The sequence below is a fragment of the Saccopteryx bilineata genome, chromosome 1, assembly GCF_036850765.1.
Source record: "Saccopteryx bilineata isolate mSacBil1 chromosome 1, mSacBil1_pri_phased_curated, whole genome shotgun sequence".
NCBI classification, from domain to species: domain Eukaryota; kingdom Metazoa; phylum Chordata; class Mammalia; order Chiroptera; family Emballonuridae; genus Saccopteryx; species Saccopteryx bilineata.
Genome location: NC_089490.1, coordinates 238,665,015 through 238,682,154, shown reverse-complemented (window position 1 = coordinate 238,682,154; position 17,140 = coordinate 238,665,015). Strand labels below are relative to the sequence as shown.

Genomic DNA, 17,140 nt, shown 5'->3' with positions numbered 1-17,140 from the left:
TTGTAGAAATGGTGCTGTGTTTTGGATGGCTGTAGGGATTCTCTCTGGGTGGTTTAGAAAATCTCATTATGTTTGCACCTTGCCGAATAAACACTGGAGGGAAGGGCGTATCACTACCTGCGTGGAGTTGGCATCGCCTGGTAGCCAGTCCTTTGAATATAATAACAGATCATTTAGTGGGGTTTTTTTCCTATGGGATTTTCACACCTTATTATCACTTCTTTTTTTTAAAGACTATAGCAGGAGGGGCATCTGAAAGAAAATATATTTTAGGAAAATATTTCGCCCGAGATGAGTAAAAACCTAAAGTTTTGCAACAATAGAGATAATGTTCGGAATGATGGGCTCATGGATACGAGCATGTGTCGCTAGGGAGTGGCCGTCTTGCTTTGACTTCCTTTTGGGGGAACCAGTTGGTCCTGCCAAAGTCGCACTTTTTAGATTATTGGCGGAGACCCACTAAAGAGAGAAAAGCGATGTGGTGAACATGGGCACTTGGGGGTGGCACCAAGCCCTCGAGGTTGTTTTAAGGTTTGGGAAACACTTTTATAAAACTGTCCACTTAAAGTGCATTTTGTTAAATGTTCAACATTTCATGCCCAACATTTCCTGGCAGTTGAAAACTATGCATAGACTTGGCCCACCAGTCTCAGTAGAGTAACTTGCTGCCTCTTCCATAATTCCTGTGGTCCTTTCAAAATCAAAATTTGGGTATCTTGGATATTTGATTTCAGGTCAAGGAAGCAGATGTTCAGTTATAGCTGTCAGATAGCAATATTATAACCAGTAACATGACATAAACTTACGTGTTTTAGACAGCAGTACATTTCCTATGCAGTAATTTATGCTGCATCTTACAGTGCAGGGTGGCCGCTACTACATACAGCCTGGTAGTGCAGTGTTCCGCTTAGGACCAGCAAGCATTCTCAGTAGTAAGCCTTTTGGGTAGAAATCATAGTCTTAGTGTGTACTTGGAAATTTGTTCTCATTGTGGAGGTAGCTTTAGAAGAGAATGCTAAAAAAAAAAAAAAATGCCAGTGGGAATTTGTATGGTACTTTCTTGGGTAAGAATGTCCACAGAAGAAGCAGTTCAACAGAGTTAGGAGCTGCCTTTAGATTCTAAAGCAGGGATCCCCAAACTTTTTACCACAGGGGCCAATTCACTGTCCCTCAGACTGTTGGAGGGCCGGTGAACAAACTATGAACAAATCCCTATGCACACTGCACATATCTTATTTTAAAGTAAAAAACAAAACGGGAACAAATACAATATTTAAAATAAAGAACAAGTAAATTTAAATCAACAAACTGATCAGTATTTCAATGGGAACTATGGGCCTGCTTTTGGCTAATGAGATGGTTAATGTCTGGTTCCATATTTGTCACTGCTAGCCTTAACAAGTGATATGACGCGCTTCCAGAGCCGTGACGCATACGTCCCATGTCACTGGAAGTATGACATGCTTGCGGCGCCACCACATACAGTACTCTCACTGACCACCAATGAAAGAGGTGCCCCTTCCGGAAGTGCGGCGGGGGCTGGATAAATGGCCTCAAGGGGCCGCATGCAGCCCTTGGACCGTAGTTTGGGGACCCCTGTTCTAATGCAACGGGATCTGCTCTCTCAGTCTTTCTTAGAAGTGTCAGGAAAGCAGGCTAGAAGTGAGCAGACACATTCATATTCATCATTGACCAGAGCTTCTCAGTTCCACCGTTTCCTAGTTTTTGTCAAAATTTATGAACTACTGATGAGTACTTCAGGCATATGCAAATTTATTGTAATATGCCTTCTGATTCCCCATTAACGGATTAGTGTATGCCGGACGGCTTGGCCTGCGAGATGTTACAACTAATGCTGCTCTCGTACTCATAATTTAGCCCAAGCTCATGGCTTTTGTGCCCCCTTTTTGTTCTGGAACATTCTGCCTTTAAGAACCAGCCAGTCAGAAAGGAGAAGCCCTTGCCCCCTCTAAATATGCTCCTGCTTTTGCTTATCTTGATGAAAATTCTTACTCAAGGCTTGATGTTTTTTTAATATTCCTATATTTTAGAGTGTCTCAAAATCAAGTTGGACAGCACTTTACCTTTGTACTGACGGACATTGAGAGTAAGCAGAGATTCGGGTTCTGCAGGCTCACATCTGGAGGTAAAATTTGCCTGTGCATCCTTAGGTGAGTACGTGTAAGGAAACAATAAAATTTGCTGCATGGAAGGTGAACTGTTTTTCTTCTGCTTGAGACTCTGAAAACTGCTCGTGACTTTCTTTTTCTTATTTGTTCTGTCTAAATCCAACTGAGCTGTAAACTAATTTTCTTTACTTTCTGTTTGTAGCATCAGTTAGGCTTAAAGATTTACCAGGAACAGCAGAATTTTTCTTGAAAGAGTAGGGCTTTTTTCAAGATTTGTTTTTGTGAGTGTACTTCTGAGAACTTCAAAATATTGAGATGGGCATTCAGATAATGTATCCTCCATGTGTTGAGGAGGGGTCAAAACTCTTCAATTAATGCGTTCGTTTCTATCACGACCTGGAACTTGGATTTCTGGAAATGACTTGCTTTAAGGTGACTCGGGGCAGAAATGTTTAGAGGTGTTTTATTTGGCCATGTGGTGTGTTAAAAATTTAGAAGATGTTTCTAACCCTATACATTTTAGTGAAATTCTGCAATACAATTCATGTTTCTAACTCGTTTTGCTAAATGGGACTACTGAGCAAAATGCAAGTCCTTCCCAAGAGCAGTAAGAAGCTGGACCTAGACCACAGGTTTGTGGTTATGTCACGTGTCTGCTTGTTAGCCAATTCCAATGTGTCCCCTCCTTCAATCGCTTACATTACCTGACTCAGTAGATAGTTACGAGTGAGTTTCTTGTCTATACACACCTAGATCTTGAGTTGCTGGCTCTTAGGAAGAAAGGGTCCCAAAGGTTAGCTCTCCCTTCATAAGTCCTGATGAATCCGAAAGCCAAATTCTATAAAATGTTCTGTCAACATTGGACTCTTTCCTAGGGTTTTAATATGAATATTGGCCAAGCTAGAGTCTGTGGCGATATTTACAGGAAAAGCAATAAATAACTAAAACATTACGAAGAAAACTTTGGTACAGAACTGATGATGCCTGGTGGGTGAAATGTGCTGTTTGGCTACCTTCACATCACTCTTGAAGGGTTAGGTGGTACATTTACTCAGAACATTTGTTAGAGTTGAAGGAAATTTTTTTTCAATCTTTATTCGAGTGTAAATGTTTCACTGTTTCCTAAGCGACAGAATGTGGGTGTGCTCCCATCCCTTCTTTAAGCACAACTTTCTCATCGGGATGACAATTGTACTGAGGAATGCATGTGTTATCCAGAAGAGTGTGATGCTTCAAACTGTGGGTTGATTCTGCTAATTGGAAGCCAGTTGGTTGGGCATTGGGGTCTGTGAGCAACTCTGCATCCCAGTCCGACACTCTATCCACTGCGCCACTGCCTGGTCGTGCGAGCAACTCTGGAAAATGGGTGGGCAGAGCTTTCTCACTTGTTCCATGATGAAGGCATAGTTATGAGGGGAGTCTCACCTGGTGGCTCACCCAGAACAGGTTCGCCTGCGGGAAAGACCACAGCCCTGCGTGTCCTAATGTTCTAAGGGTTCTCTGTGAATTTTTAATTTTTTTCTTAAAAAAAGGTAATCAAGTGTACAGAAGAGTTTCATCAAGTGTACAGAAGAGTTTCATGACTATTACAATAAACTCATACGTGTGACGCCTAGCGTCACAGTATGAACATGCTTCTTTCTCTCCCTTGTCTTCCATCATGTTCACATACATACATGCAAAGTTCTATTCCTTTCAGCTCAGAGCCAGAAAAATTTCCACAAAATGCTTTCCACAAAAGGCTACTTGCCTCCATTTCTGCAGGGTGCTGTTGTAAGACTTAAAGGTCGTTTAAATTTACCTTGGAGTTCTAAGCTATACAGTTTGCACACAGTGCTATAAAAACCATGTTCCTGACCCCCCTCTTGGATTTTGTGTTGTTATATGCCTCGAAGAACATATATTTGATTTCTATGTGTTTTGCTCACTTTTCAGAAGAAGGACTGGGATTTTGGTTTATTTAATATAAACGTTGATATTTAATTTTGAGTCTTCAGCCACAGTTGTAGTCTGAGGCTCTTTTCCCTGACATGTCTATCCCAGTTTAATGAGACCTCAAAAATATCCCAAGATAGTCCCTTTAAAACTTACCATTGTTTATATTTACAATTGCTCGCCTACGCTGACAAAACTACAAGAAATAACCTATTCTTCTAATGTGATTAATGTAATTTTACAACTATAAAATTGTCACCTAAGGTTGGGAGTGAAATACCCTCCAGAGGAAGACGGATGGGTGTTTTGGGGCCGGTAGTTGCCCCCGCCCCTTTAACTCATAACACACTTGAGGCTTTTACACCCTTCCTTTGGGCAAATCCCTTAGAAGCAGAATGTTTCCATTTTACACATTTTGTGTCAATTTTCCAGACAGAAAAACAGCCTCCAGACATTCGATGCACATGCACAGAAGGGCAGTTTCCTTAGTTTTATTTGATCATTCCAAGTTAGGCCCCCGCTGACCACTCAGACTCTTAGTGGTTACCTGACTGTTTGACAGGAACCACTTCCTTTCCTTGACTTAACCTTTGACTTTGGAATGTAAAAGTTTTATCAGCTCTGCCGTGGGAAGCACCAGTGTGGGGACGGCTTCTTACTGCCACAAAGTGGACTCATGGTTTTCTGTGTTCATCTGCCTTTTGCCTTCCGTCTCTGTGAAAAGTTAAGGAAATAATCTTGTAGCTAACACATGAAGAAGCTTCTGCCTTTTGATGTGAAAACAGTTGATCCTCCTATATTTGTTTTATATATGTTTACAAAACTGTGAGACGCACAGCGATTCTTTGTTAAAGAAATAACATTTCGAACTTTATAAAAACTTCAGTAAAATACCTTGTTCAGTTGAATACATTTTTAAAAAGACTTCCTAGAATGTTTGTGGTTGGTTGTAAGAGACAGATTTTGACTAAAATTTAGTAAAAGGAACATTTTAACTTACCGATAATCAGTTTAAGAGCTTATGTTAGTTAAAAATTAATTGCACTGAACATGTATTCTTTGAAAAATATCTAAGAAACTACAAAAGCAAACAAACATGAGAATGACATTTCTTACGCAAGCCAGGTGAGCGATTATGATTTAGCATATTTACATTATATACATGTATTCATGTATATCTATTGTTTTGGTTGCACATTTTGTCTTTGAAGTTTGGAATGGAATCTTTTTAAGGTATTTGGATTATTGACTACTTTGTGAACTGCAAACCATTTTTTTTTTTGTCAAATAAAAAGTGAGCGAGACTTCCTGCTGAGTTGCCCCATTTCAGGGTTGTAGATTCAGCTACCTCTAGGGGCCAGGTAGGGGACTCAAATGAGACTTGCAGGTTAGGTGTCTGACAATGAGAAGTTAGAGTGAGTATGCCACATTCCCAGACAAAAGTCATCACACATTCGTTGCAAATTGGAAAATGTGTAACCAGTCGGGTCAATTCCTTTGAGTTTTAAAAAATCCATATTTTTAAGCGAATCATCTCAGATTTTGAAGTTAGCAACTAACTTAAACAATAAGGATATGCCCATGGGCTAGCAGCAGTCTGCATGTAGCCGGTTTGCACCCTCTGCTGGCTATGCTGTTGTTTATTTGCAACAGAGAATGTCCCTGCATCCTTGACATTTTCGGAAAAATGACTAGGTTACAGAGTAGTTCCACTTTGATATCAGTGATGTTTTTATTAAAACAGTGGAATGTTATGTTCTCTTAAAAAGAAGCTAGTGATCATTGAGAATCATTAAATGTTCACAAAGACCACGCTGTGTATAATCCAGCTTAGTTCTTTAGGAGGGTAGTGCTGAGCTGTGTTTGACCAGTTGAAACTTGGAAGTGTCTATCCCACTATCTCTCCTCAACAAATTATGTAAAGGGAAAATTTTTGGCTAGATAACAGATAATGCAGTTATGAGTCTTCCTATTGGCTAAAACACCAGACTTTGATTGTCGATAAATACATTTTTGTTATTTTGGGCTGGATCTTGACCCATGTTGCAGGCCATGGCTTTTGCAAATTTATTATCCATAATGAAGTACATAGAAGTAGTACCAAATCTACAATTGCAAGAAATTGCCAATGTTAGAGGAAAGAACCAAATTAAACAGATCTTTACAATTTTTAAAATAGACTTTCTGTTACTTGTATTGATATTTATTTTGAAACCTTTCTATTTAAACATCAGTTTCTGAAGAACTGGTTAATTAAGCAAATAATTCGATTGTATACTCAATTCAGTAACATTAAAAAAAAGATGTGTCTTTGTTTTTAAAAGCTTTTAAAAATTAGTTTTCATGTCATATTACCTCTTATTATGGCAGTTAATTTTTCTGTACCATGCACACCATGCAATAGGATTGAGTCATTTTAGATACTGTTGACATAAATAGAAGTGAGTAAGGACTAAACTTTATATTAGAACTCTGAGTTCTGATCATGCTATAAAAACTAATAATAGATACTATTAAAATGTTATTGTAACAGTAAACAGAACATTAGGTTTTAGTTCTTTGCTGCTTTCCAGGATCAAACTGTTTGAAATAATATAAATTTAATGTTAATTTTGTCATCTTGTTTCTTAATTCTAAATAATATATATACATTCTTAAGTTATTATTATTGTTATTTTTATTTTTGCAGTTACCTACCATGGTTTGAAGTATATTACAAGCTTCTAAATACTCTGGCAGATTATTTGGCTAAGGGACAGGTAAGCTAGGGTTATATTTTTTCCACTTATTTTTTATACTGAGGTAAAATAAATCTAACATAAAATTTACCATTTTAAACCATTTTTAAGTGCACAATTTGTATCGTTAAGTATATTCACATTATTCTGTAGCCATTGTTCCTGACAGCTCTAGAACCTTTTTGTCTGCCCATCCCAAGCTGAAACTCTACCCATTCAACAGTAGGTTCTCGTTTCCACTCCCCTGCAAGTTCCTGGCAACAACCCTTGCCCTTTATGTCCATATGATATGACTGTGTACCTCATATAAGTAGAATCACACAATGTTTGTCCTTCTGTGACCGGCTGTTTCACCACCATGTTTTCAAATGTCATCCAGTTTTTATAATAATTGAATTATGCTGATTCAATTATTAAAGAGACAGGATATCTTTTTTCCATATTTATTAGATTTAAATACTCTAATTTCAGGTATTTAAAACATCACTGTGCGAAGTAGTGAGATAAAGCCAGTCTAATACGAGAAGGTCCAGTGCATGGCTTTCCCAAACAGTTTTCATCATAGTTGCTTAATGCTTACTTTCCTTATAAAATGCCCCTTTTCTTTTTATGGTAGGAAAATGATTTGAATGTGATTCTCAATGCACTCTATAGCCACCCAGTACCCAAGGCCAACAGTCCTGTCAGTCTGAGTGTGGTAAGTATCTGGTCAGTCATTGGCTTCTTGGTGCCAGAGATGTTTCTTATTTAAGAGCGCCTGCATGTTGAAGAAATTCTGCTGAGTTACCTCTGCCCCCAAGAAAACTTCTGCTCTGGGATGAACATCACTAGATGATGACATCGAGGCTTTTGGACATCCTTTACCTATCCTAACACGATTCGTTGGATGTGTATTTTGGTAGTAGTTAAATCACATTTTCTTAAAATTATACTCTAAACATATCCAAATCTGTAAGAATATATGGATTGTGAGGAACATTGGTTTTCAAGTGAAATCTACCCATAATAAGGAAATACACATACACACACAAACACTCCCCCCCCAAAATAAAATTCAAAACACACCTCATGAAATGAAAGGAGTACATAAAATATCGCATAGAACCTATCGCTAACTAGACGGGAAAATTTTTGGTGAAAATTTGCTTCTTCCCTCCCCATACTTCAATGCATTTTCCTGTGTAATCACCAGAGACTGGAAATATGACTGAAGTTTCCCAAAAACAGTCAGCCTGCGGGGGGGTATACATGATTTACCACTGAAGTTGTTAATGGCCTGTTGCCTTCTGTGTCTAAAAACACGTTAGTATTAATATATTCTTTATCAATTCAGCTGGTGAATAAAGTATAGCCTTAACTTTGTGTGAAGTCCAGTTAGTAATTTTATTTGATTTTGAAAATGAATTGCTAGAGTCGTGTACCATGATCGAGGGGCAAAAGCTGTGGTTAAAGCACATCACTTAGCTACTGGTTGAGGTTTCAGTTTTGTGAGTTAGGAATTTTGTTCCCCCTCAAGTGGAAAGAAATTTTTGTTCATTCACAGAATTTCCATTAGAAAAATGTGACAACTCTTGAGAAACTACTATCTTTTTTTTTTTTTTACAATCTCCTATTTCGTGAATGTTTTAATACATGGATGTTTCAAGACTTGACATTATAACCACTAAAGGATCACTGAGATTTTTATGAAAATTGAATATCAGATGTAAATGATTATTTTGAAACTTATTTCAAGATGTTTAACTTACCCACAGCACTCTCTATTCTCAGTTGAGAATCAGAATACTTCCTTGAAGATTTTTCTGACATAAAAGCAACAGATTTGCACTTAAATAATATTTATCATTAGCTGGTGCTGAAAGAAAAGCCTTGATTTCATCCTTGCCCTGGGCCTGTGCCAGTGGCAGCTGTCACTCAACGGAAAAGAGACAAATAATAATAATAATAATATTTATCATTAATGTTCAGATATTTTCAGTGGATAAACGTGGCTTCGTGGGTTTGTCTCAGATACACAGCAAATTGCTGAGTAAACATCCCCCATGGAAGTAAAATATTCATTTTTTTTCTCTCATATATTATAAGAACCAAGAGATATTTATTGCCAGTGAGCAAGTTCTGAAAGATCAGCCCTCCTTAGTACCGGTGAGTTAAAGGGCAATGTCTTCTAAAAATCACTCTCAAATTGGGAAAATAATTACTTCTTTCACGGTGTCTTTAAGATTCACTTCAGTCCTTTGGGAAATGGTGAATCTGTCTCTTTTCAGGAAACGAATCATTTGGAGTATATTTTCTGTTTATACTATCTTTTAAAGCATAATTGTATGAAATACGGCACTACTGAAAATCCTCCAAATAAAAGTAGCTAATTGAGACCAGATTTATGTAAATTATCCATTGTCAGTAGTAGGAATGTCGAAGGGCATTCACAGCGTGAGATTTCTGTCACTTTTTTTTTTGTCACAAGATCTCTGGAGACCTTGTGATTTATCTCATATTGTTCTACCCTGGAAAATTATACATCATTATGGTGTGAACTAGTGTTGTGCCAACTAGTTCCACTGTACTCAACTTTGGCTGTAATGTTTTCACCCATCTTCAATTCCGAGACACTATGACAATATGTCCTTATGTGATTACAATAGCACAATAATGTTGGAGTTCAATATGAACAGAAAATAAAAACAATTTTGCTGATTTGCTTGGCCTCTGATTCTGGGTGGGAAGGGGTGGGTGTGGGAAATGGGAAGGCATGAACCAACCACATGCTTTATATACATGCACATGTGTCTCTGGACCGTGTGTGGCTTTGGATATTTTAGAAGCCAATGACTTTTTGTTACGTGGGTGAATGAAGGTCATATTCTGAAATGAGTAAATACATTTGTAAGAAGTTTTAAATACTTAAAAAATGATGTGTTATTGCTGCTTTTTGAATAATATAGTGGCTAACGTGTACCAGAGAAGTTTGTTGTGAGTTACCATAGAAACTGAGGACTTGATAGATTTTGATATATTCTTGGGTAGGCAAGCCTTACCTGTCCAGTCTCCCTTAAACTAAATGTGTTTGAAAATATACAAATAAGTATATAAATATTATATACACATAATATATATATTATATACATATTATATATATATATTGCAATGATATACTTTTTGTCTTAATAAGCCTTTTCCAGGGCTTTTAATTTTAAAATTAAATATTTTTAGCCAACACTTAATTCTTAGCCATGAGAAAGCTATTGTTAAGTCCCATATAAACCTGTCATCTCATTTAAAAATCTCTCAAATCCAACAAATCCTGAGCATCAGGCCTTTACCTTGGTATATATAAACTTAGGTGATTTATGCTTACTTCTTTTTATCCCAGACTTTATGTAACGCTATCCAATTGTAATTCTTCCCTTATGTGATTGGTTTCCCTTATGTGATTGGTCAGCATTCCTGCTTCATCGCCCCTGACGTAACCGGGCTCCCAACGATTCCTGAGAGTGTAAGTGTTCTGCTTGCTATGTTTCTTCTTCATTCCTGTCATGAATTTTATTTATCTTGGTCTCACTGTTTAAGACTATCGATAGTGAGAAAACAGAATGCCTAGGAAGGCTCTGTGTTTGTGAGAAATGTCAAAGAAATAAGAAGTTCATGGTGTTACCGCTTTTTCTTTCTTCTGCACCTGCTTATTTACTCCCGTCTGAATATCTGATTGTAGGTGGGAACGTCATATGAGAACAACTACTATATTTCTAACACTTGAGACAGTGCAGGAGGATCATACCTATTGGTTAGGATCAGAGAGAGGAGCTTTCTCAGAAGGTGACTTCTGTTGGTGGGGAATGAATACTGGCAACGGGAAATAGTTTCACACTAATAGTGACTTTAGTGAACTGACCATAGGAGTTCCGATGCCTGTACCTGCCTCTGTTCATGTCTTAGCTATACTTGACTTCTGGATTCTCAGATAAGTAATAATGTTATTTTGTAAGGCTTGAGGTACCGGTATTACAAGAAACAATAAAAATTGCCAAGTTTCACATTTTCAGTCCTCATTGTAGCCCTACTAAAATTATTTTCAGTGTTTTAATATTTATTGCCAATTAAGATTCTGTAGAAGAGTTTATGTGGGTAAGCGCAAGTGACTGATATGCTTTCGGATGCCGTGTGAGAAGAACACATTCCCTTACGTGATTTTGTGTGTGTGTGTGCTTCCCTTGGAAAGATGAGTCAGAAAGAATTCCATCAAAGGTGAGGGAAACATTAACAGGAAAAATAAATTTCCAGGAATACTTATTCGTTTGCTCAGAACTCCACTGTTCTTCCAAAAAATGTTTTCAAAGCTGCAGAGCGTTTTGCTTCCAAAAGCACACGTGTTGTGCGTGATTGAAGTCCAGGAAGACAACTGTGATCTTTCTGATGTCAAACCAAGACTCCTGATGGTGCTTCTAGTTCAGATGAGTTCAGATAACTCCTGGGAAAAGACTGCATTAGCTGCTCTTATGCTGGGCCTGAGAGAGACTACCAAAATACTCAGGCCACCTCAAAAGCTCTGAGGTCTCTGTGCTGTTCATTGGGGGCTGGGCCCCCTGCTGTGTTCTTGGGGCCGACTCACCATGGCCTTGACCTATGTGACTTTGGACCCTTCACTTTAAAGTTTTTTTTTCCCCCTTAAATGAGAAGCAGGGAGGCAGAGAGACAGACTCCTACATGCACCCCAACCGGGATCCACTCGGCAAGCCCACTAGGGGGTGATGCTCTGTCTATCTGAGGCTGCTGCTCTGTTGCTCAGCAACCGAGTTCTTAGCGCCTGAGGTGGAGGCCATGGAAACATCCTCAGTGCCCAGAGCCAACTTTCCTTGAACCAGTCGGTCCATGGCTATGGGAGGGGAATGGAGAGAGAGAGAGAGAGAGAGAGAGAGAGAGAGAGAGAGAGAAAGGGGAGGGAAAGGGGTATAGAAGTAGATAGTCACTTCTCCTTTGTGTTCTGACCAGGAATTGAACCCAGGACATCCACACGCCAGTCTGACGTTCTTATCACTGAGCCAACCAGCCAGGGCTCAACTTCAGCGTTTTTAATACAAGTCCAAGTCACTCCCGTCTACTCTGTCCTTGACTCACCCTTCTTACATTTACTAGTAAACAGCCACTTAACCTGATCGAACACACCTCGCCTTTTTTAAAGGCTGTGACTTTGATAGTTTCAAAGAACTATTCTAAGGAAAAACTGTCATGGAGAAGGTAACATTTTTACATCTCCATTAAAATGTTTTACTTCCAGAAAGTCCTGTTTAGGGGGGAAAAAAGGCAAGGACCTACACAGAAGGCAGCATTCTGTGTTGAGAAATAAGTCCACATCCAGAAGTTCCTTTTCTTTGGGATGGTGGGGAACACAGTGTCAAACGCCATCAGTGTAGTTTTGTGTCTGAAGCGTTGAATTGGAAAGTGAGGTCAGCTTCAACTACAGAAGGCAGGAAAGGGTCTCTCCCTGTGAATTCAGCATTACTCACCAATAGCTACAGGTTCTGCACATATGCCCTGTTTTTCCTGGTGAAGTCTCTCCCTATTGGAAAGCAGGAAATAGTGGGATGTCTTGTTTTCTTGTCCAGTGAAAAGTTTTAGCCTTCCCTGTTCTCAGTTCATCTGGTACTACAGTTTTGGTTTACCATCATATTTTACCCAGTCTCTTCTTTATTACTCGATTGCTTTCTGATGCACTTTAGTTAGAGTACAGAGATTTAAAAAAAAAAAAAAAAGCAGGAAGGAGAGGATCCAACACTCAAAGTTATGGGAGCTTATCCCAAGTGTGCTCTTAGGTGGGAAAGATCAAGGGGCCAGTCACGGAATGAAAACAGATGACCACCAGATTTTATTTGGTTCTAGTACTATGCAGCAGGCCCTGTCAGGCCTGCACACCAGAGATTTTCCTTGGTAAAAACCAAAGATCTGCTGTATGAATTCATCTTATCCTGGGGGGTGGCCTGTGTGTGGTTCACAGTAGCAGACGTTCACACTGCTTGCTGCGTGACTGGCGAACGTACACAGAGTCCAGTGTGTAGAGGATTCGCCAAGACAATTGGTTTGCAAACCAGATTCTTGGGGCCATACCCCAAAGGTGACAATTCAGCAGGTCTAGGTTGGGACCAGGGAGTCGGCTTTGTTTACCAGTTGTTAGGGAGGGAGGGAGGAAGGGTAGCAAATATACGATCTGATGCCCAGATCAGCCTCCAGGAACCATTTTCCCGGCGTGGGACAGTGTTTCAGATAATAACAGAACACCCTGTGCTTTGTTGGCCACAGAATCACACCCAGTGCCACGCTTTGAATGGTTACAGTTGCTAAGACTAACCACCTGGTGGCCAATGGGGGAAAGCCCCCGTCCCCAGGGATCTGGCCCTGAGCTGTGACCCACAGCCTGGTTTTTCCCGTGTGTAGAGGAACCTCACGGAGTACTTCGTGGCGGTGGACGTGAGCAACATGCTGCAGCTGTACGCCAGCATGCTGCACGAGCGACGCATCATCGTCACCTCCTGCAAACTGAGCACCGTGAGTACCTGATGTGTCCCCGGGGATGGGGGGACACGGGCTGGGGGTGCTCACAGAGAGGCCCACGGGCCTCTGTGCACTTGGAGGACAATGTCGACGCACTTCTCTCGATCCGTGCTTTTAATCTGGCTCTTGAGGGACAGAAGTCTGAATTAGAGAAGGCCTTCTCAGATGCATTAAGTCAGGATAATTATTATTTTTTTTTCTTATCGGGAAAGATGAGAGTTGTGCTTTTTATTTTTTTTTTCTCTTGTTCCTTTTAACTCTCCAGAGTTCATTTTACTGCCTTCTGCCATATAAAGAAGTCTTAAGAGCTATTATGAGATCTTTATTATTCACTTGTGGCTTTTTTGCCCCCATTGGCGCCCCTTGAAAGAAGCCCAGGGGCCGTGACAATAGCGGCGGCTCCCCCCCAGAAATAGGTGGCTTCCTCTTTGTTGCCCAGTGCTGGTTTGGGAGAAGAATCTTTAGTCATCCTGACTCAAGGGGCTCTTCACACTGATAATAACTTAAAAGTCAAAGTAGCTTTTTTTTTTTTATTAATCATACATTTTATGCCACTTACTAAAATGTTCTTGGGGGGGGGGTGTTTCCATGGCCAGGGTAAAAAGACAGTGAGAACAGGGGTTGCCTTGGGCCATAGAAAAATACTCAGAAGTATTTTGCTAAATTTCCTATTTTTATTTTCTGCTTTAGACATTGCCATTTTTTATTGCCTTAACATTTTTAAATATAAATGTAAATATAATTGAGAATGACATCTGAGATATTTCTTAAAAACCGTTATTTTTAATGGCAGGTGTTTGCTTTCTGACACATTTGGTTAATTGATAAGAACAAGGTCATGGCTATGTGGCTTGTTCCTTAGTAGAAATGGAAACTTCGTTCTGTAAAATTTTAGTATTTTAGAGTAGAAGGAGATTCAGGATCTCTCTAGGATATCTATATATTTAGTGTTTAATGATGAGAAAAGTGTTTTCAGAGAGGTTAAATGCCCACCCAAAGGCTAAAAGAGCTGATTGGAGATGGGGTGGTGCAATCCTGAGTCTTCTGAGCCTCATTTTGGGTTATTTCCATTACTCTACAATTGAAAAAAAATTCAAGTTTGAATTGCAATATTGATATACCCACTTTTCCAAAAAAAAAAAAAAAAGAAAAATGGAAAAGGTGCTGTTTTACATATTTAAAGCCACATTCTGTACACTTAGAGGAGTGCAGTGTGGAGAGATGGTGCAGTCTCATTAGAGCAGGTGCTGGTCAGTAGCACAGAGACCACCTGCATCCCCATAGAGTGACACTCAGAAATCCAATCGGAATCATTTGCTCCTTTTTCTTTTCTTTTTAGTATAAATTTGCTTTTCTGCTCTTTTTAATTTACCATTGAGGCAAAACCGTTCTTTTTTTCTTCCAGTTTTTTTTTCAACCTCATCTTTTCTCAAACATAATTATTTTTCCGAGCCAATAAAAAACTATTTCTATATTGAATCATCCTGAAGATGAAAAAAGATTGTACCAATGGTCTTAGAGGTCTAGGAACTAAATTCCTATCAAAATAAATGTATGGAACAAGTATTTACTAAGCACCCATGTGGTAGGCGTTTTCGAGACACCAGGGATTCAGCAATTGAGCAAAGCCAAGTCTAACCTCTTAGAGGTTAGGTCTAACTAATAGAACAGGTAAAGAAATAGATACATAAATAGCTTTTATGTCATATGGTGATGAGTACCCAGGGATAAGGGGTGAAGCAGGTGTGTGGGGAATCAAAGGGGAGGGGCAGGTCTCAATTTGTGGAGGGTAGTCACCTAAGGCCTCCCCAGTGAGGTTGGGTCGGAGCAGAGATCGGAAGGTGTAGATGCATGCAAAAGCAGCTGCGGTTAGGAAAACATTAGAAATCAGTCTGATATATGTTTTCTGTAAAATACTGATGTTCTCTCTTTGTTCTAATTTATGAACACTCCTTAGTGGCAGGGTAGCCTTTCTGACTCAGTGTCTTCACATGTAAACTGAGAGAATAGGCTAATAATGGTCAGTCTCATAGGGTTGCCATAAAGCCGAAAGATATTTATATATAGCTAAGTATATATAATATTTACATACATATACACACATATAGTATATATGCATATGTGTGTGTGTGTGTGTGTGTGTATATATATATATATATGAAGTGCTTAGAATTGAGTCTGCATAAGAGTCAGTGATTCTTTGATGATTATTAGCTATCATTTCCTAATGGACCAGATATGCAGTTTAGAGTAAAAATAACATGCCCAGCCTTTAACTTCATTTGAACTAAAGAAATACATTATTTAAGTAAAAGGCTTGGTATTATTCAGGGAGTTATGTCCTCCAGTGTTTGAGGCAAACTTCATACCAGTTGTTTGTCACCATTGGTGGGAACTTGATGGTGATGTCATCACTAAGTTCCCAGCTTTGTTGTGGTTCACTGTCTGGGGCAGGGGGAGTGCAGGCCGACATATAGAGTAAGTTCATGTTTAGGATCTCCTTACCCTTATACGGGGGAAAGTGCTTCACCGAATCTATCCTGAGAAATTCATACACCTATATGTGCTATAAATCCTATGCATAGGAAGAGCTAAGGCCAGAAACTGGTCCCATGCACACATTAAGAATAAACTGCTTTTAGAAAGAATTTAGTGAAACCTCTGAAACACCCAGGCAATGAATAAAGTGTCAGTGAATTGACTTGCCTTTTCAGCTTTTTACATTCTTATATTCAATACCATTAAGACAACAAGGTGCCTAATGCAAGAAGTTGTCTTATTCACCCTAAAAACCTACAGCCAAAATTCTGATTATTGAAAGAACACATATGAATTAAGGTGTGTTTACATTCCTTATTTTATTGTGCTTGTCAGAATTTTGTCTGGGTTTACTCTTGGACAGTCATAATTTTACCTGGATTCTATCTGTTCACCTGATAATGTGCTGGGGTTTTAGTGGTGATGTGCTCTTAGAGGATTCAATTACTGGAGAGTCCCTTTCTTTATGTACTCTTTGTAGTTAAAATGATGATTTTTAATTATCTTTATAAACTTTACAGTTTAAAAAAAACTGAGTTTTGAGATACATTAGCAAAAATATCAGGTGTCATTATGTTAAAATTTTAATGGGTCCCCACTCCCCCCGCATATTAAAATGTGGTGTTTTGCTAGGACCCATGATTATATTTTTATGTGTTCGAGTTCATGAATTGGGACATAAGCACTTTGGTGTTTGTTCTGTTGGTACAGTCATGATCAAGTACACACGGGGGTTGTCCGGGTAACCCCGGAGGAGAGCACTGGCTTTATCCGGGCTGTAGGCAAGCCTTAGATGTTTCAGCCCAAGTGCATCTCAGCGGGACTAACAGCACATCAGCTCAGGATCTCATGTGCTCAGCGCCGAGGGCTACATCATGATGTTACAAGAGGGTATCCGCTGACTTATTGCTGTTTTGTGACCAAGGGGTAGGGAAGATCGCTGTTTCAAGTCATGTCATCGGTTCTCAACTCAGTCAGGCATGAAGCCTTGTCATCTGCCTTTATAATTGTAACCTCACCAGACTTTCCCTAACTAGTCAGCTGGGGCTGAGCGTTTTGTCTCCCAACGCCTGGCCGGACAGCGTCTGACAGGCGCTGGCCCGTCATCCTGTCAGTAACATGCTGACGAGGGGGGCTCTCTGTGGCCCAGAGAAGCAGGGGGCACAATGCCCCCCTTGAAAGCCCATGTCTACATGTTGGCTACTATTGTGACCAACATTTAGTTGATAGAGAAGGCCCCCTCGAATTCCATAA

At 39.5% G+C, this 17,140-nt stretch overlaps 1 protein-coding gene across 5 annotated transcripts in view; it reads left to right on the top strand.

Annotated features, from left to right (window-relative positions):
* Positions 1-17,140, top strand: part of DENND1B (DENN domain containing 1B) — a 150,121-nt gene that overhangs the window by 54,499 nt on the left and 78,482 nt on the right. For 3 of the 5 annotated variants that reach the window (XM_066238558.1, XM_066238596.1, XM_066238569.1), the window contains 6 exons: positions 2,052-2,171; positions 6,754-6,823; positions 7,419-7,499; positions 8,888-8,947; positions 10,245-10,298; positions 13,232-13,342. In XM_066238558.1, coding sequence (XP_066094655.1) covers positions 2,052-2,171; positions 6,754-6,823; positions 7,419-7,499; positions 8,888-8,947; positions 10,245-10,298; positions 13,232-13,342 — 496 coding nt within the window. The remainder of the gene's footprint in view (positions 1-2,051; positions 2,172-6,753; positions 6,824-7,418; positions 7,500-8,887; positions 8,948-10,244; positions 10,299-13,231; positions 13,343-17,140) is intronic. The other 2 variants (XM_066238578.1, XM_066238587.1) reach the window with 1 other exon arrangement.